At 48.6% G+C, this 19,442-nt stretch overlaps 1 protein-coding gene across 2 annotated transcripts in view; it reads left to right on the top strand.

Moving 5' to 3' along the window:
• KIFC1 (kinesin family member C1) overlaps window positions 1-19,442 on the top strand; it is a 44,350-nt gene that overhangs the window by 11,512 nt on the left and 13,396 nt on the right. The window contains exons 6-10 of one of the 2 annotated variants that reach the window (XM_086870728.1): window positions 113-280; window positions 7,293-7,421; window positions 12,486-12,602; window positions 15,245-15,421; window positions 15,521-15,671. In XM_086870728.1, coding sequence (XP_086726854.1) covers window positions 113-280; window positions 7,293-7,421; window positions 12,486-12,602; window positions 15,245-15,421; window positions 15,521-15,671 — 742 coding nt within the window. Of the gene's footprint in view, window positions 1-112; window positions 281-7,292; window positions 7,422-12,485; window positions 12,603-15,244; window positions 15,422-15,503; window positions 15,672-19,442 lie in introns of both variants that reach the window. The other variant, XM_086870729.1, reaches the window with a different exon arrangement.

Here is a 19,442-nt window from a genome sequence, read left to right as displayed (position 1 = left end):
AAGGTCAGAAAACCTGAGGGAAAACAGGATTTTTTTAGCTGTTTCTCAGCAGCCGGGAGCTCTCAAAGTGTGGGGGAAGGCCGGGGGTTGTGAGGGGTTGCTGCGCTTGCAGGCCCGGCTGCAGCAGGCGCAGCAGCAGCTGCAGCAGCAGCTGGAGCAGCTGGCGGAGCTGCGGGAGCTGGAGGCGTCGCAGCGGGAGCTGCTGGCCGAGCACGAGGAGCGCATTCACCTGCTGGAGATGGAGCGGCGCCGCCTGCACAACGACATCCAGGAGCTCAAGGTAGGCCCGCGGCCTCTGAGGGGAGGAATCCCGGGTTTTGGGGTATTTCTGGGGAATGTTTGTGTGTTCTGTGTGAGTTCCTGAGGTGTGAATTCCGGTTTTTGGGGTATTTCTGGGGAATGTTTGTGTGTTCTGTGTGAGTTCCTGAGGGGTGAATCCCGGGTTTTGGGGGTTGTTTCTGGGGAATGTTTGTGTGTTCTGTGTGGGTTCCTGAGGGGATGAATCCCGGGTTTTGGGGGTTGTTTCTGGGGAATGTTTGTGTGTTCTGTGTGAATTCCTGAGGGGTGAACCCCGGGTTTTGGGGGTTGTTTCTGGGGAATGTTTGTGTGTTCTGTGTGAGTTCCTGAGAGGATGAATCCCGGTTTTTGGGGTTGTTTCTGGGGAATATTTGTGTGTTCTGTGTGAGGGGACACCCCTGGTTCCTGAGGGGATGGATCCCGGGTTTTGGGGGTTGTTTCTGGGGAATGTTTGTGTGTTCTGTGTGAGTTCCTGAGGGGTGAACCCCGGGTTTTAGGGGTTGTTTCTGGGGAATGTTTGTGTGTTCTGTGTGAGTTCCTGAGGGGATGAATCCCGGGTTTTGGGGGGGTTTTTTCTGGGGAATGTCCAAGTGTTTTTTGTGAGGGGACACCTCTGGTTCCTGAGAGGGAGAGACCCCTGGGACCGCTCCTGAGGGGATGGATCCCGGGTTTTGGGGTTGTTTCTGGGGAATGTTTGTGTGTTCTGTGTGAGTTCCTGAGGGGTGAACCCCGGGTTTGGGGGTTGTTTCTGGGGAATGTTTGTGTGTTCTGTGTGAGTTCCTGAGGTGATGAATCCCGGGTTTTTGGGGTATTTCTGGGGAATGTTTGTGTGTTCTGTGTGAGTTCCTGAGGGGAGGAATCCCGGGTTTTGGGGGGGTTTTTTCTGGGGAATGTCCAAGTGTTTTTTGTGAGGGGACACCTCTGGTTCCTGAGGAAGAGAGACCCCTGGGACCACTCCTGAGGGGATGGATCCCGGGTTTTGGGGGAATGTTTGTGTGTTCTGTGTGAGTTCCTGAGGGGATGAATCCCGGGTTTTGGGGTTGTTTCTGGGGAATGTTTGTGTGTTCTGTGTGTGGCGAGACCCCTGGAACTGCCCCTGAGGGGATGAATCCCGGGTTTTTGGGGTATTTCAGGAGAATGTCCAAGTGTTTTTTGTGAGGGAAGACCCCTGGTTCCTGAGGGGGAGAGACCCCTGGGAGTGCCCCTGAGGGGATGAAAACCCTGAGGGGTTTTTAGGGGTTGTTTCTGGGAAATGTCCGAGTGTTCTGTGTGAGGGGAGACTCCTGGAACTGCTCCTGAGGGGAGGAATCCCGGGTTTTGGGGTTGTTTCTGAGGAATGTTTGTGTGTTCTGTGTGAGTTCCTGAGGTGATGAATCCCGGGTTTTGGGGTTGTTTCTGGGGAATGTTTGTGTGTTCTGTGTGAGGGGACACCCCTGAGACAGCCCCTGAGGGGTGAATCCTGGGTTTTGGGGGGGTTTTTCTGGGGAATGTTTGTGTGTTCTGTGTGAGTTCCTGAGGTGTGAATTCCGGGTTTTGGGGTATTTCTGGGGAATGTTTGTGTGTTCTGTGTGAGTTCCTGAGAGGTGAACCCCGGGTTTTTGGGGTTGTTTCTGGGGAATGTTTGTGTGTTCTGTGTGAGTTCCTGAGGGGTGAATTCCGGGTTTTTAGGGGTTGTTTCTGGGGAATGTTTGTGTGTTCTGTGTGAGTTCCTGAGGTGTGAATCCCGGGTTTTGGGGTATTTCTGGGGAATGTTTGTGTGTTCTGTGTGAGTTCCTGAGGTGATGAATCCCGAGTTTTTAGGGGTTGTTTCTGTGGAACATCCGAGTGTTCTCTGAGAGTTCCTGAGGGCAGAGGTCCCTGAGGGGTGAATCCCGGGTTTTGGGGTTGTTTCTGGGGAATGTTTGTGTGTTCTGTGTCAGTTCCTGAGGGGTGAATCCGGGGTTTTCGGGGTTTTTTTCTGAGGAATGTTTGTGTGTTCTGTGTGAGGGGAGACCCCGATTCCAGAGGGGGAGAGACCCCTGGGAGTGCCCCTGAGGGGATGAATCCCGGGTTTTGGGGTTTCCATGGAAACATGGGCGTGTTCCGGGTGTGAATCCCCATTTTTGGTGTTTCCATGGAAACACGGGCGTGTTCCGGGTGTGAATCCCCGTTTTTGGGTGTTGTTTCATGGAAACCTGGGCGTGTTCCGGGTGTGAATCCCCATTTTTGGGTGTTGTTCCATGGTAACACCGGTGTGTTCCGGGTGTGAATCCCCGTTTTTGGTGTTTCCATGGTAACACGGGCGTGTTCCGGGTGTGAATCCCCGTTTTTGGGTGTTGTTCCAGGGTAACACGGGCGTGTTCCGGGTGTGAATCCCCGTTTTTGGTGTTTCCATGGAAACACGGGCGTGTTCCGGGTGTGAATCCCCATTTTTGGTGTTTCCATGGAAACACCGGCGTGTTCCGGGTGTGAATCCCCGTTTTTGGGTGTTGTTCCAGGGTAACACGGGCGTGTTCCGGGTGTGAATCCCCATTTTTGGGTGTTTCCATGGAAACACGGGCGTGTTCCGGGTGTGAATCCCCATTTTTGGTGTTTCCATGGAAACATGGGCGTGTTCCGGGTGTGAATCCCCGTTTTTGGTGTTTCCATGGAGACATGGGCGTGTTCCGGGTGTGAATCCCCATTTTTGGTGTTTCCATGGAAACAGGGGCGTGTTCCGGGTGTGAATCCCCATTTTTGGTGTTTCCATGGAGACATGGGCGTGTTCCGGGTGTGAATCCCCGTTTTTGGGTGTTTCCATGGTAACACGGGCGTGTTCCGGGTGTGAATCCCCATTTTTGGTGTTTCCATGGTAACACCGGCGTGTTCCGGGTGTGAATCCCCATTTTTGGTGTTTCCATGGAAACACGGGCGTGTTCCGGGTGTGAATCCCCATTTTTGGTGTTTCCATGGAAACATGGGCGTGTTCCGGGTGTGAATCCCCGTTTTTGGGTGTTGTTTCATGGAAACCTGGGCGTGTTCCGGGTGTGAATCCCCGTTTTTGGGTGTTGTTTCATGGAAACCTGGGCGTGTTCCGGGTGTGAATCCCCGTTTTTGGTGTTTCCATGGAAACATGGGCGTGTTCCGGGTGTGAATCCCCGTTTTTGGGTGTTGTTTCAGGGTAGCACCGGCGTGTTCCGGGTGTGAATCCCCATTTTTGGGTGTTTCCATGGTAACACGGGCGTGTTCCGGGTGTGAATCCCCGTTTTTGGTGTTTCCATGGTAACACCGGCGTGTTCCGGGTGTGAATCCCCGTTTTTGGGTGTTGTTTCACGGTAACACGGGCGTGTTCCGGGTGTGAATCCCCGTTTTTGGTGTTTCCATGGAAACACGGGCGTGTTCCGGGTGTGAATCCCCGTTTTTGGTGTTTCCATGGAAACACGGGCGTGTTCCGGGTGTGAATCCCCGTTTTTGGTGTTTCCATGGAAACACGGGCGTGTTCCGGGTGTGAATCACCATTTTTGGTGTTTCCATGGAAACACGGGCGTGTTCCGGGTGTGAATCCCCGTTTTTGGGTGTTTCAGGGTAACACCGGCGTGTTCCGGGTGTGAATCCCCGTTTTTGGGTGTTTCCATGGTAACACGGGCGTGTTCCGGGTGTGAATCCCCGTTTTTGGTGTTTCCAGGGTAACACGGGCGTGTTCCGGGTGTGAATCCCCGTTTTTGGTGTTTCCATGGAAACATGGGTGTGTTCCGGGTGTGAATCCCCGTTTTTGGTGTTTCCATGGTAACACCGGCGTGTTCCGGGTGTGAATCCCCATTTTTGGTGTTTCCATGGTAACATGGGCGTGTTCCGGGTGTGAATCCCCGTTTTTGGTGTTTCCATGGAAACACGGGCGTGTTCCGGGTGTGAATCCCCGTTTTTGGGTGTTGTTTCAGGGTAACATGGGCGTGTTCCGGGTGTGAATCCCCGTTTTTGGTGTTTCCATGGTAACACGGGCGTGTTCCGGGTGTGAATCCCCGTTTTTGGTGTTTCCATGGAAACACCGGCGTGTTCCGGGTGTGAATCCCCATTTTTGGGTGTTTCCATGGAAACATGGGCGTGTTCCGGGTGTGAATCCCCATTTTTGGGTGTTTCCATGGTAACATGGGCGTGTTCCGGGTGTGAATCCCCGTTTTTGGTGTTTCCATGGTAACACCGGCGTGTTCCGGGTGTGAATCCCCGTTTTTGGGTGTTGTTTCAGGGTAACACGGGCGTGTTCCGGGTGTGAATCCCCATTTTTGGTGTTTCCATGGAAACACGGGCCTGTTCCGGGTGTGAATCCCCGTTTTTGGGTGTTGTTTCAGGGTAACACCGGCGTGTTCCGGGTGTGAATCCCCATTTTTGGTGTTTCCATGGAAACACGGGCGTGTTCCGGGTGTGAATCCCCATTTTTGGTGTTTCCATGGAAACACCGGCGTGTTCCGGGTGTGAATCCCCATTTTTGGTGTTTCCAGGGAAACACCGGCGTGTTCCGGGTGTGAATCCCCATTTTTGGTGTTTCCATGGAAACACGGGCGTGTTCCGGGTGTGAATCCCCGTTTTTGGGTGTTGTTTCAGGGAAACACGGGCGTGTTCCGGGTGTGAATCCCCATTTTTGGTGTTTCCATGGAAACACGGGCGTGTTCCGGGTGTGAATCCCCGTTTTTGGTGTTTCCATGGAAACACCGGCGTGTTCCGGGTGTGAATCCCCATTTTTGGGTGTTTCCATGGTAACACTGGCGTGTTCCGGGTGTGAATCCCCGTTTTTGGGTGTTGTTTCATGGTAACACGGGCGTGTTCCGGGTGTGAATCCCCGTTTTTGGTGTTTCCATGGTAACACCGGCGTGTTCCTGGTGTGAATCCCCATTTTTGGTGTTTCCATGGAAACATGGGCGTGTTCCGGGTGTGAATCCCCGTTTTTGGGTGTTGTTCCATGGTAACACCGGCGTGTTCCGGGTGTGAATCCCCGTTTTTGGTGTTTCCATGGAAACCTGGGCGTGTTCCGGGTGTGAATCCCCATTTTTGGTGTTTCCATGGAAACACGGGCGTGTTCCGGGTGTGAATCCCCGTTTTTGGTGTTTCCATGGAAACACGGGCGTGTTCCGGGTGTGAATCCCCATTTTTGGTGTTTCCATGGAAACCTGGGCGTGTTCCGGGTGTGAATCCCCATTTTTGGTGTTTCCAGGGTAACACGGGCGTGTTCCGGGTGTGAATCCCCGTTTTTGGTGTTTCCATGGAAACACGGGCGTGTTCCGGGTGTGAATCCCCGTTTTTGGTGTTTCCATGGTAACACGGGCGTGTTCCGGGTGTGAATCCCCGTTTTTGGGTGTTGTTCCAGGGTAACACGGGCGTGTTCCGGGTGTGAATCCCCGTTTTTGGGTGTTGTTTCAGGGTAACACGGGTGTGTTCCGGGTGTGAATCCCCGTTTTTGGGTGTTGTTTCACGGTAACACGGGCGTGTTCCGGGTGTGAATCCCCGTTTTTGGTGTTTCCATGGTAACACCGGCCTGTTCCGGGTGTGAATCCCCATTTTTGGTGTTTCCATGGTAACACCGGCGTGTTCCGGGTGTGAATCCCCGTTTTTGGTGTTTCCATGGAAACACGGGCGTGTTCCGGGTGTGAATCCCCGTTTTTGGTGTTTCCATGGAAACACCGGCGTGTTCCGGGTGTGAATCCCCATTTTTGGGTGTTTCCATGGAAACATGGGCGTGTTCCGGGTGTGAATCCCCATTTTTGGGTGTTTCCATGGTAACATGGGCGTGTTCCGGGTGTGAATCCCCGTTTTTGGTGTTTCCATGGTAACACCGGCGTGTTCCGGGTGTGAATCCCCGTTTTTGGGTGTTTCCATGGTAACACCGGCGTGTTCCGGGTGTGAATCCCCATTTTTGGTGTTTCCATGGAAACACGGGCCTGTTCCGGGTGTGAATCCCCGTTTTTGGGTGTTGTTTCAGGGTAACACCGGCGTGTTCCGGGTGTGAATCCCCATTTTTGGTGTTTCCATGGAAACACGGGCGTGTTCCGGGTGTGAATCCCCATTTTTGGTGTTTCCATGGAAACACCGGCGTGTTCCGGGTGTGAATCCCCATTTTTGGTGTTTCCAGGGAAACACCGGCGTGTTCCGGGTGTGAATCCCCATTTTTGGTGTTTCCATGGAAACACGGGCGTGTTCCGGGTGTGAATCCCCGTTTTTGGGTGTTGTTTCAGGGAAACACGGGCGTGTTCCGGGTGTGAATCCCCATTTTTGGTGTTTCCATGGAAACACGGGCGTGTTCCGGGTGTGAATCCCCGTTTTTGGTGTTTCCATGGTAACACTGGCGTGTTCCGGGTGTGAATCCCCATTTTTGGTGTTTCCATGGAAACCTGGGCGTGTTCCGGGTGTGAATCCCCATTTTTGGTGTTTCCATGGAAACACGGGCGTGTTCCGGGTGTGAATCCCCATTTTTGGTGTTTCCATGGAAACCTGGGCGTGTTCCGGGTGTGAATCCCCATTTTTGGTGTTTCCAGGGTAACACCGGTGTGTTCCGGGTGTGAATCCCCATTTTTGGGTGTTGTTTCAGGGTAACACGGGCGTGTTCCGGGTGTGAATCCCCGTTTTTGGTGTTTCCATGGTAACACGGGCGTGTTCCGGGTGTGAATCCCCATTTTTGGTGTTTCCATGGAAACACGGGCGTGTTCCGGGTGTGAATCCCCGTTTTTGGTGTTTCCATGGAAACACGGGCGTGTTCCGGGTGTGAATCCCCGTTTTTGGTGTTTCCATGGTAACACGGGCGTGTTCCGGGTGTGAATCCCCGTTTTTGGGTGTTGTTTCAGGGTAACACGGGCGTGTTCCGGGTGTGAATCCCCGTTTTTGGGTGTTTCCATGGTAACACGGGCGTGTTCCGGGTGTGAATCCCCGTTTTTGGGTGTTGTTCCAGGGTAACACCGGCGTGTTCCGGGTGTGAATCCCCGTTTTTGGTGTTTCCATGGTAACACGGGCGTGTTCCGGGTGTGAATCCCCGTTTTTGGGTGTTGTTTCAGGGTAACATCCGTGTTTTCTGCCGCGTGCGGCCGCTGCTGCCGGAGGAGCGCGAGCGCCAGCGGGGGCTGCCCCACCTTCACTTCCCCCCTCAGGATCCTCGCAGCCTCGTCCTCACCCGCCCTGACGACGTGAGTGCCCAAAATCCTCGTTTTTCTCCTCAAAAATCTCCTCTCCTTCCCTCCAAACCAACTTTTTGTGCCTTAAAAATCCCCCTTTTCCCAAAAATTCCCTTTTTTTCCTTCCTCAAAATCGTTTTTTTCCTCTCAAAATTCCTTCGTTTCCCAAAAACTCATTTTTTCACCTCAAAAATCGCCTGAATTCCCTCAAAAATTCTTCTTTTCCCCAAAAAGTTTTTTTTTCCTTTTTAAAAATCGATTTTTTCCCCTCCAAAAATGGTTTTTGTTGCTCAAAAATGTGTGATTTCTCAAAAATTCCTTTTTTCACCCCTCAAAAATGATTTTTTTTTTCTCTCAAAAATCCCTGATTTCCCAAAAAAGGTTTTTTTTCCCTCAAAAATGTCATTTTTCCCTCAAAAATCCCCAATTTTCCAAAGAAATTCTCTTTTCCACCCTCAAAAATGGCCTTTTTTCTCTTAAAAATCCCCAATTTTCCCAAAAAGTTGTGTTTTCTACTTGGAAATGTCAGATATTTCCCTCAAAAATGTCCATTTTCACCTCAAAACTGTCATTTTTTCCATAAAAAAACCTCCTTTCCCCTCATAAATGTCGTTTTTCCCTCAAAAATCCTCAATTTTCCCAAAAAGTTGTGTTTTCATCTTGGAAATGTCAGATATTTCCCTCCAAAATGTCCATTTTTACCTCAAAAATATCATTTTTTCCATAAAAAAACCTATTTTCCCCTCAAAAATGGGGATTTTTTCCCACAAAAATTCCTAATTTTGAAAAAAAATTCTCTTTTCCACCCTCAAAAATTTCCTTTTTCCCTCAAAAAATCCTATTTTTCCCAAAATATCATTTTTTCTACTTGGAAATGTCAGATATTTCCCTCCAAAATGTCCACTTTTACCTCAAAAATGTCATTTTTTCCATAAAAAAAATTATTTTCCCCTCAAAAATGTCATTTTCCCTCAAAAATCCCCAATTTTCCAAAGAAATTCTCTTTTCCACCCTCAAAAATTTCCTTTTCCCTCAAAAATTCCCGTTTTTCCCAAAATGTTGTGTTTTCTACATGGAAATGTCAGATATTTCCCTCCAAAATGTCCATTTTTACCTCAAAAATATCATTTTTTCCATAAAAACAAATATTTTCCCCTCAGAAATGGACTTTTTTTCCTCAAAAATCCCCAATTTTCCAAAGAAATTCTCTTTTCCACCCTAAAAATGGAATTTTTTCCCTCAAAAATCCCCAATTTTCCCAAAAAGTTGTGTTTTCTTCATGGAAATGTCAGATATTTCCTTCAAAAATGTCCATTTTTACCTCAAAAATGTCATTTTTTCCATAAAAAAAATAATTTTCTCCTCAAAAATGTCATTTTTTCCTCAAAAATCCCCAATTTTCCAATAAAATTCTCTTTTCCACCCTCAAAAATTTCCTTTTTTCCCTCAAATATCCCAAATTTTCCCAAAATGTCATTTTTTCTACTTGGAAATGTCAGATATTTCCCTCAGAAATGTCCTTTTTCACCTCAAAAATATCATTTTTTCCATAAAAAAACCCTCTTTTCCCCTCTAAAATGACCTTTTTTTCTCTCTGAATAAAATCCTTTTTTCTTTCTCCCCAAAATATTCTTTTTAGACTTTAAAAAACCATTTTTTTCCCTCAAAAATCTCATTTTCCTCCCAAAAAATCTCTTTTTTCATTAAAAAAAATGTTCTTTTTTCCCCCTTAAACCTCATTTATTTCCCAAAAATCCCCAATCCTCCAAAAAAATCTTCATTTTCTCCAAAATCTCCTTTATTCCCCTCAAAATTCCCCTTTTCCCCTCAAAAATCTTGAATTTCCTGATTATTTTTCCCCGAAAATCTCCTGATTTCCTTCCCAAAATGTCCTTTTCTCCCTTAAAAAATTCCCTTTTTTCTCCTCAAAAACCTTTTCTTGCCCAAAAACTCCTTTTTTCTCCTCAAAAGTGTTTATTTCCCCCCAAAAACTGTCCAAATTATTGTTTTCCCCTCAAAAATAATCTTTTTTTCCTTCAAAAATCCCTTTTTTTCCTCTCACAAATCTCCTTTATTCCTGAAAATTCCGATTTTCCGGCAATATTTTCATTTCCACCTCAAATATTCAATTTTTTCTCTCCAAAATACGATTTTTTACCCCAAAACTCCCACTTTACCCCCAAAAACGACTTTTTTTCCCCTCAAAATGATCTTTTTTTCCCTCCAAAATTTGGTTTTTTACTGGAAAATCAATTTTCCCCCCCCAAAAATTGGGGTTTTTTATCCCAAAATGTTTTTTTTTTCTCAAAAAAAACTCCTTTTCACCCAAAATCCCCTTTTTCCCCCAAAAAAAACCTCCCAAAAAACCAAAATGTTTCTTTTCACCCAAAATTTTCATTCTAAAATCGGTGTTTTCTCCCAAAAATCACCTTTTCTTCCCCAAAAAATTGAATTTTTTTTTTTTTTTGGCTGGAAAATCGCTGTTTTCCCCCAAAATGGGCTTTTTCACCTCCTAAAAATCAGCTTTTTCCCAAAAAAAAAAGGGCATTTTTTCCCCCAAAATCCCATTTTTTCCCCCAAAATCCCAATTTTTTTCCCCCAAATCCAATTTCTTTCCCTCCCAAATCCCTTTTTTCCCATTTTTTCCCCCCAAAATCCCATTTTTTTCCCCCCAAAATCTCGTTTTTTTCCCCAAAAATCCTTTTTTTTCCCATTTTTTCCCCAAAAATCCCGTTTTTTCACCCTTTTTTTCCTTCCCAAATCCCATTTTTTCCCCCAAAATCCCATTTTTTCCCCTTTTTTTCCCTCCCAAATCCCATTTTTTCCCCCCAAATTTCGTTTTTTCCCCAAAAATCCCATTTTTCCCCTCCCAAAATCCCATTTTTTCCCCAAAAATCCCATTTTTTTCCCATTTTTTCCCCCCAAAATCCCGTTTTTTTTCCCTTTTTTCCCCAAATCCCATTTTTTCCCCAAATGCAATTTTTTTCCCTTCCAAATCCCTTTTTTTCCCATTTTTTCCCCAAAAATCCCGTTTTTTTCCCCTTTTTTTCCTTCCCAAATCCCTTTTTCCCCTCCCAAATCCCTTTTTTCCCCTTTTTCCCCTCCCAAATCCCATTTTCCCCCCAAATCCCTTTTTTTCCCCCAAAATCCCTTTTTATTCCCCTTTTTTCCCCTCAAAATCCCATTTTTTCCCTCCCAAATCCCTTTTTTGCCCCAAAAATCCGGTTTTTTTCCCCTTTTTTCCCTCCCAGATCCCTTTTTCTTCCCCAAAATCCCATTTTTTCCCCCCAAAATCCCGTTTTTTTCCCTTTTTTCCCCCAAATCCCATTTTTTCCCCCCAAATCCAATTTTTTTCCCTCCCAAATCCCTTTTTTTTCCCATTTTTTCCCCAAAAATCCCATTTTTTCCCTTTTTTCCCCCCAAAATCCCATTTTTTCCCCCCAAAATCCCATTTTTTCCCCAAAATCCCGTTTTTTTTCCCTTTTTTTCCCCCCAAATCCCTTTTTCTTGCCCCAAATCCCATTTTTCCCCCCAAATCCCATTTTTTTCCCAAAAATCCCGGTTTTTTCCCCATTTTTTCCCCCCAAATCCCTTTATTTCCCCCCCAAATCCCATTTTTTCCCCAAAATCCCTTTTTCCCCCAAAATCCCTTTTTTCCCTTTTTTCCCCTCCCAAATCCATTTTTTTTCCATTTTTTCCCCCAAAATCCCATTTTTTCCCCAAAAATCCCGGTTATTTTCCCCTTTTTTTCCCCCAAAATCCCATTTTTTCCCTCCCAAATCCCGTTTTTTTCCCCATTTTTCCCCCCAAATCCCTTTTTTTCCCCCCCCTTTTTTCCCCAAAAATCCAGTTTTCTTTTTTCCCCCATCCCTTTTTTTTCCCCCCAAAATCCCTTTTTTTCCCCATTTTTTCCCCAAAAAAATCCCGGTTTTTTCCCCTTTTTTTCCCCAAATCCCATTTTTCCTTCCCAAACCTCTTTTTTTCTCCCCAAATCCCTTTTTTCCCCAAAAAATCCCATTTTTTCCCCTTTATTTCCCTCCCAAATCCCATTTTTTCCCTTTTTTTCCCCCCAAATCTCGTTTTTTCCCCTTTTTTCCTTCCCAAATCCCTTTTTTTACCCATTTTTTCCCTCCCAAATCCCATTTTTCCCTCCCAAATCCCTTTTTTTCCCTCTCAAATCCCATTTTTTCCCCCAAATCTCTTTTTTTCCCCTTTATTTCCCTCCCAAATCCCATTTTTCCCACAAAATCCCATTTTCCCCTCCCAAATCCCTTTTTTTCCCATTTTTCCCCCAAAATCCCATTTTTCCCATCCCAAATCCCTTTTTTTCCTCTCAAATCCCATTTTTCTACCCAAATCCCATTTTTTTCCCCCAAAAATCCCTTTTTTCCCATTTTTTCCCCAAAAATCCCGTTTTTTTCCCTTTTTTCCTTCCCAAATCCCATTTTCCCCCTCCCAAATCCCATTTTTCCCATTTTTCCCTCCCAAATCCCATTTTCCCCTCCCAAATCCCATTTTCTTCCCCCCAAATCCCATTTTTCCCATTTTTCCCCTCCCAAATCCCATTTTCCCCTCCCAAATCCCTTTTTTTCCCTCCCAAATCCAATTTTTCCCATTTTTCCCATCCCAAATCCCATTTTTCCCTCAAAATCCCATTTTTCCTTCCCAAATCCCTTTTTTCCCCCCAAATCCCCTTTTTTCCCTCCCAAATCCCTTTTTATTCCCCTTTTTTCCCTCCCAAATCCCATTTTTTTCCCCCAAAATCCCATTTTTTCCCTTTTTTCCCCCAAAAATCCCTTTTTTTCCCCCCAAATCCCATTTTTCCCATTTTTCCCCTCCCAAATCCCATTTTTTCCCTCCCAAATCCCATTTTTCCCCTCCCAAATCCCCTTTTTTCCCCCCAAATCCCGGTTTTTTCCCCTTTTTTTCCCTCAAAATCCCTTTTTTCTCCTCCCAAATCCCTTTTTTCCCCTCCCAAATCCCATTTCCCCCCCAAAATCCCATTTTCCCCTCCCCCACGCCGTTTCCCTGCCCCAATTCCCGGTTTTTTTCCCCAAATCCCGGGATTTGCCCCAGTCCCAGGTGGGCCGGGAGCGGCGCGCCGAGCTGCGCTACGACTTCTCCTTCGACCGCGTCTTCCCGCCCGCGGCGTCCCAGCAGGAAATATTCCAGGAAATCCAGCTCCTCGTCCAGGTCAGCGCCCCAAAATCCCCCAGCAGCCCCAAAACCCCCGGAATTCCACCCAAATCCCGGCCCCGGGGCCGCCCGCGGCGTCCCGGCGGGGAACGTTCCGGAAAACTCGGCTCCCAGAAACCCCGAACCCAGCGAGAGCCCTCGAGTGACACCCGGGTTTTCCTGTAGAATTCCCAAATTGTGACCCAAATCCCCTCAGAATTCCCAAATTCCCTCAGAATTCCCAAATTCCGCCCCAAATCCCCTCGGAATTCCCAAATTCCTCCCAAATCCCATCGGAATTCCCAAATTCTGACCCAAATCCCCTCAGAATTCCCAAATTCTGACCCAAATCCCCTCAGAATTCCCAAATTCCCTCAGAATTCCCAAATTCCGACCCAAATCCCCTCGGAATTCCCAAATTCTGACCCAAATCCCCTCAGAATTCCCAAATTCTGCCCCAAATCCCCTCGGAATTCCCAAATTCTGACCCAAATCCCCATAGAATTCCCAAATTCCTCCCAAATCCCCTCAGAATTCCCAAATTCTGCCCCAAATCCCCTCAGAATTCCCAAATTCTGACCCAAATCCCCTCAGAATTCCCAAATTCTGACCCAAATCCCCTCAGAATTCCCAAATTCTGACCCAAATCCCCTCAGAATTCCCAAATCCCCTCAGAATTCCCAAATTCCGACCCAAATCCCCTCAGAATTCCCAAATTCTGACCCAAATCCCCTCAGAATTCCCAAATTCTGACCCAAATCCCCTCAGAATTCCCAAATTCCCCCCAAATCCCCTCAGAATTCCCAAATTCCACCCAAATCCCATCAGAATTCCCAAATTCTGACCCAAATCCCCTCGGAATTCCCAAATTCCGCCCCAGTTCTCCTCAGAATTCCCAAATTCTGACCCAAATCCCCTCAGAATTCCCAAATTCCTCCCAAATCCCATCGGAATTCCCAAATTCCTCCCAAATTCCCTCAGAATTCCCAAATTCTGCCCCAAATCCCCTCGGAATTCCCAAATCCCCTCAGAATTCCCAAATTCCTCCCAAATTCCCTCAGAATTCCCAAATTCTGCCCCAAATCCCCTCAGAATTCCCAAATTCTGACCCAAATCCCCTCAGAATTCCCAAATTCCTCCCAAATCCCCTCGGAATTCCCAAATTCCGACCCAAATCCCCTCGGAATTCCCAAATTCTGACCCAAATCCCCTCAGAATTCCCAAATTCTGCCCCAAATCCCCTCAGTATTCCCAAATTCTGCCCCAAATCCCCTCGGAATTCCCAAATTCTGACCCAAATCCCCTCGGAATTCCCAAATCCCCTCAGAATTCCCAAATTCCTCCCAAATTCCCTCAGAATTCCCAAATTCCGCCCCAAATCCCCTCAGAATTCCCAAATTCTGACCCAAATCCCCTCAGAATTCCCAAATTCTGCCCCAAATCCCCTCAGAATTCCCAAATTCCGACCCAAATCCCCTCAGAATTCCCAAATCCCCTCAGAATTCCCAAATTCTGACCCAAATCCCATCAGAATTCCCAAATTCCTCCCAAATCCCCTCAGAATTCCCAAATTCCGACCCAAATCCCCTCAGAATTCCCAAATTCCGACCCAAATTCCCTCAGAATTCCCAAATTCCGACCCAAATCCCCTCAGAATTCCCAAATCCCCTCAGGATTTCCGGATTCACTGCAAATCCCCTCAGAATTCCCAAATTTCTTCCAGATCCCCTCAGAATTCCCAAACTATTCACCCCAAATCCCCTCAAAATTCCCGGATCCCCCTTCCCAAATCTCCTCAGAATCCCCAAATCCCCTCACAAATTCCCAAATCCCTCCTCAGAGCTCCCAAATCCCCTCAGAATTCTCAAATCCCCTCAGAATTCCCAGATCCCCCTCAAACCCCCTCAGAATTCCCAAATCCCCTCAGAATCCCCACCTCCCCCTTCAGAATTTCCACCTCCTCCCTCACAAATTCCCAAATCCCCCCTCAGAACTCCCAAATTCCACCCAAATCCCCTCAGAATTCCCAAATCACCTCAGAATTCCCACCTCCCCCTCACGAATTCCCAACTTCCCCCTCACAAATTCCCAAATCCCCCCTCAGAACTCCCAAATCCCCTCAGAATTCCCAACCCTCCCCCTCCCTAACACCCCGTTCACAAACCCGGGGCCCCTCCCGGCCTCCCCTGTACCTGCTGCGAATCCCGGGAAGCTCTGAGGCGCCGGGAATCCCGGGAAGCTCTGAGGCACCGGGAATCCCGGGAAGCTCTGAGGCACCGGGAATCCCGGGAAGCTCTGAGGCGCCGGGAAGCTCTGAGGCGCCAGGAATCCTGGGAAGCTCTGAGGCACCGGGAATCCCGGGAAGCTCTGAGGCACCGGGAATCCCGGGAAGCTCTGAGGCGCCGGGAATCCCGGGAAGCTCTGAGGCGCCGGGAATCCCGGGAAGCTCTGAGGCACCGGGAATCCCGGGAAGCTCTGAGGCACCGGGAATCCCGGGAACGAGGCCGGGAATCCCGGGAACGAGGCCGGGAATCCCGGGAACGAGGCCGGGAATCCCGGGAAGCTCTGAGGCGCCGGGAAGCTCTGAGGCGCCGGGAATCCCGGGAACAAGGCCGGGAATCCCGGGAACGCTGCTGAGGGCGCCGCTTCTCCCCCTGCAGTCGGCGCTGGACGGATACCCGGTGTGCATCTTCGCCTACGGGCAGACGGGCAGCGGCAAAACCTTCACCATGGAGGGCCCGGAGCCGCCGGGAGGGCCGGAGTCGCGGGGGATGATCCCGCGGGCCGTGAGGCACCTGTTCCTGGGAGCCCGCGACCTGGCGGGGAAGGGCTGGCAGGTAAATGGCCGCCCCGAGCCCGCCTCCCCCGGCGGCGCGGCTCCTCCCCCGGGCCCAGCGGCGGGATTTTAGGTGCGGTTAGTACCGTTTCTCCGCCAGCTTCCTGGAGATCTACAACGAGGCGCTGCGGGATCTGCTGCTGGCCAAAGGCGAGAGGGGATCCGAGCTGGAGATCCGGCGGCTGGCGCCCGGCAGCGAGGAGCTGCACGTGCCAAACCTCACCTGGGTGCCCGTGGAGAGCGAGGAGCAGGTGGGGAGCTGGGAAATTTGGGGGTTTTAGGGGGAAATTTGGGGATTTTAGAGGGAAATTTGGGGATTTTAGGGGGAAATTTGGGGTTTGTGAGGGGGGAGTTTGGAGCTGCAGGTGCCCAACCTCACCTGGGTGCCCGTGGAGAGCGAGGAGCAGGTGGGGAGCCGGGAAATTGGAGGGTTTTAGGGGGAAATTTGGGGGTTTTAGGGGGAAATTTGGGACTTTTAGGGGGAAATTTGGGGTTTGTGAGGGGGGAGTTTGGAGCTGCAGGTGCCCAACCTCACCTGGGTGCCCGTGGAGAGCGAGGAGCAGGTGGGGAGCCGGGAACTGGGGGGAAATTTGGGGGTTTTAGGGAGAAAATTTGGGGTTCTGAGGGGAAATTTTGGGATTTTATGTGGAATTTTGGGGTTTTAAGGGGAAATTGGGGATTTTAGAGGGGTTTTATGTGGAAATTTGGGGATTTCTGAGGGGTTTTATGTGGAAATTTGGGGGCTCTGAGGGAAGAGTTTGGAGCTGCAGGTGCCCAACCTCACCTGGGTGCCCGTGGAGAGCGAGGAGCAGGTGGGGAGCCGGGAACTGGGGGAAATTTGGGGATTTTAGGGGGAAATTTTGGGGTTCTGAGGGGAAATTTTGGGATTTTAGGGGGAATTTTGGGATTTTAAGGGGAAATTGGGGGATTTAGGGGGGTTTTAGGTGGAAATTTGGGGATTTTAGAGGGGTTTTATGTGGAAACTTGGGGGTTCTGAGGGGAAAGTTTGGAGCTGCAGGTGCCCAACCTCACCTGGGTGCCCATGGAGAGCGAGGAGCAGGTGGGGAACCAGGAAATGTGGGAGTTTTATGTGGAAATTTGGAGGTTCTGAGGGGAAATTTGGGGATTTTATGTGGAAATGTTGGGATTTTAGGGGGAATTTTGGGATTTTATGTAGAAATTTTGGGATTTCAGAGGAGTTTCATGTGGAAATTTGGGGTTTGTGAGGGGGGAGTTTGGAGCTGCAGGTGCCCAACCTCACCTGGGTGCCCGTGGAGAGCGAGGAGCAGGTGGGGAGCCGGGAAATTTGGAGTTTTATGTGGAAATTTGGGGGTTTTAGGGAGGAAATCAGGGATTTTAGGGGGAAAATTGGGGGTTCTGAGGGGTTTTATGTGGAAAATCGGGGGTTCTGAGGGGGGAGTTCAGGTTGGGTTCTGAGGGGGGTTCAGGTAGGGAGCCGGGAGTTCGAGGGGATTTGGGGGTTTTAGGGGGAAATTTGGGGATTTTAGGGGGAATTCTGGGGATTTTGGAGGGAAATTTGGGGTTTTAGGGGGAAATTTGGGGTTTTAGGGGGAAATTTGGGGGTTCTGAGGGGGGAGTTTGGAGCTGCAGGTGCCAAACCTCACCTGGGTGCCCGTGGAGAGCGAGGAGCAGGTGGGGAGCCGGGAAATTTGGGGGTTTTAGGGGGAAATTTGGGGGTTTTAGGGGGAAATTTGGGGGTTTTAGGGAGGAAATCAGGGATTTTAGGGGGAAAATTGGGGGTTCTGAGGGGTTTTATGTGGAAAATCGGGGGTTCTGAGGGGGGAGTTCAGGTGGGGTTCTGAGGGGGGTTCAGGTGGGGAGCCAGGAATTTGAGGGGATTTGGGGGTTTTAGGGGGAAATTTGGGGATTTTAGGGGGAATTCTGGGGATTTTGGAGGGAAATTTGGGGTTTTAGGGGGAAATTTGGGGTTTTAGGGGGAAATTTGGGGGTTCTGAGGGGGGAGTTTGGAGCTGCAGGTGCCCAACCTCACCTGGGTGCCCATGGAGAGCGAGGAACAGGTGGGGAGCCGGGAAATTTGGAGTTTCATGTGGAAATTTGGGGGTTTTAGGGGGAAATTTGGGGGTTTTAGGGGGAAATTTGGGGATTTTAGAGGGAAATCTGGGGATTTTATGTGGAAATTTGGGGATTTTAGGGGGAAATTTGGGGTTTGTGAGGGGGGAGTTTGGAGCTGCAGGTGCCAAACCTCACCTGGGTGCCCGTGGAGAGCGAGGAGCGGGGGGGAGCCGGGAAATTCAGGGAGGATTTGGGGTTTTTAGGGGGAAATGTGGGGGTTTTATGTGGAATTTTGGGATTTTAGGGGGAAATTCAGGGATTTTAGGGGGAAATTTGGAAGTTTTAGGGGTATATTTGGGGATTTTAGGGGAAATTTGGGGTTTTAGGGGTAAAATTGGGGTTTTTATGTGGAATTTTGGGGATTTTAGGGGAAAATTTGGGGGTTTTAGGGGGAAATTCAGGGATTTTAGGGAGAAATTTGGGGTTTTTAGGGGGAAATTTGGGGGTTTTAGGGGGAAATTTGTGATTTTATGTGGAAATTTGGGGTTTTAGGGGAAAATTTGGGGGTTTTAGGGGAAATTTGGAGATTTTAGGGGTAAATTTGGGGCTTTTAGGGAAAAATTTGGGGTTTTAGTGGGAAATTTGGGGATTTTAGGGGAAAATTTGGGTGTTTTAGGGGAAATTTGGGGTTTTAGGGGGAAATTTGTGATTTTATGTGGAAATTTGGGGTTTTAGGGGAAAATTTGGGGATTTTAGGGGGAAATATGGGGATTTTAGGGGGAAATTTGGAGTTTTATGTGGAAATTCTGGGATTTTAGGGAAAAATTTGGGGGTTTAGGGGGAAATTTGGGGATTTTAGGGGGAAATTTGGAATTTTAGAGGTAAACTTGGGGGTTTTAGGGGGAAATTTGGGGGTTTTAGGGGGAAATTTGTGATTTTATGTGGAAATTTGGGGTTTTAGGGGAAAATTTGGGGGTTTTAGGGGAAATTTGGAGATTTTAGGGGTAAATTTGGGGCTTTTAGGGAAAAATTTGGGGTTTTAGTGGGAAATTTGGGGATTTTAGGGGAAAATTTGGGTGTTTTAGGGGAAATTTGGGGTTTTAGGGGGAAATTTGTGATTTTATGTGCAAATTTGGGGTTTTAGGGGAAAATTTGGGGATTTTAGGGGGAAATATGGGGATTTTAGGGGGAAATTTGGAGTTTTATGTGGAAATTCTGGGATTTTAGGGAAAAATTTGGGGGTTTAGGGGGAAATTTGGGGATTTTAGGGGGAAATTTGGAATTTTAGAGGTAAATTTGGGGGTTTTAGGGGGAAATTTGGGGTTTTAGGGGGCAATTTGGGGTTTTTAGGGGAAATTCGGGGGTTTTAGGGGAAATTTGAGGATTGTGAGGGAGGATTGTGAAGCTGCAGGTGCCCAACCTCACCTGGGTATCCATGGAGTGCAAGGATCAGATCAGGATCCGGAATTTTGGGAATTCTGGGTGGATTTGGGGGTCGATTTCCTCCACATTCCCCCGGCACTTCCCCATTTCTGGGAGCGTTTCTTGCTTTATTCGCTTTCCCTTCGGGGTTTCGTTCCCATTTTAACTCCGTTTTTCCTCCCTTTCTCCCCCGGGTTTTTTTTTCCCGGGTGTTGTTTTTTACTCCGGCTGTTCTCCGGGTGTTCGCCGGGTGTTCTCCGGCTGTTCTCCGGCTGTTGTTTTGTTCTCCGGCTGTTCTCTGGGTGTTGTTTTGTTCTCCAGGTGTTGTTTTTCACTCCGGGTGTTGTTTTGTTCTCCGGCTGTTGTTTTGTTCTCCGGCTGTTCTCTGGGTGTTGTTTTGTTCTCCGGGTGTTGTTTTGTTCTCTGGCCGTTCTCCGGCTGTTGTTTTGTTCTCCGGCTGTTGTTTTGTTCTCCGGCTGTTGTTTTGTTCTCCGGCTGTTGTTTCGTTCTCCGGCTGTTGTTTCGTTCTCCGGCTGTTGTTTTGTTCTCCGGCTGTTGTTTTGTTC

Source organism: Cyanistes caeruleus, chromosome 33, assembly GCF_971803275.1.
Source record: "Cyanistes caeruleus chromosome 33, bCyaCae1.hap1.1, whole genome shotgun sequence".
Classification (NCBI taxonomy): Eukaryota; Metazoa; Chordata; class Aves; order Passeriformes; family Paridae; genus Cyanistes; species Cyanistes caeruleus.
Note: the sequence above shows the minus strand (reverse complement) of the source record. Positions and strands in the feature narration are given on the sequence as shown.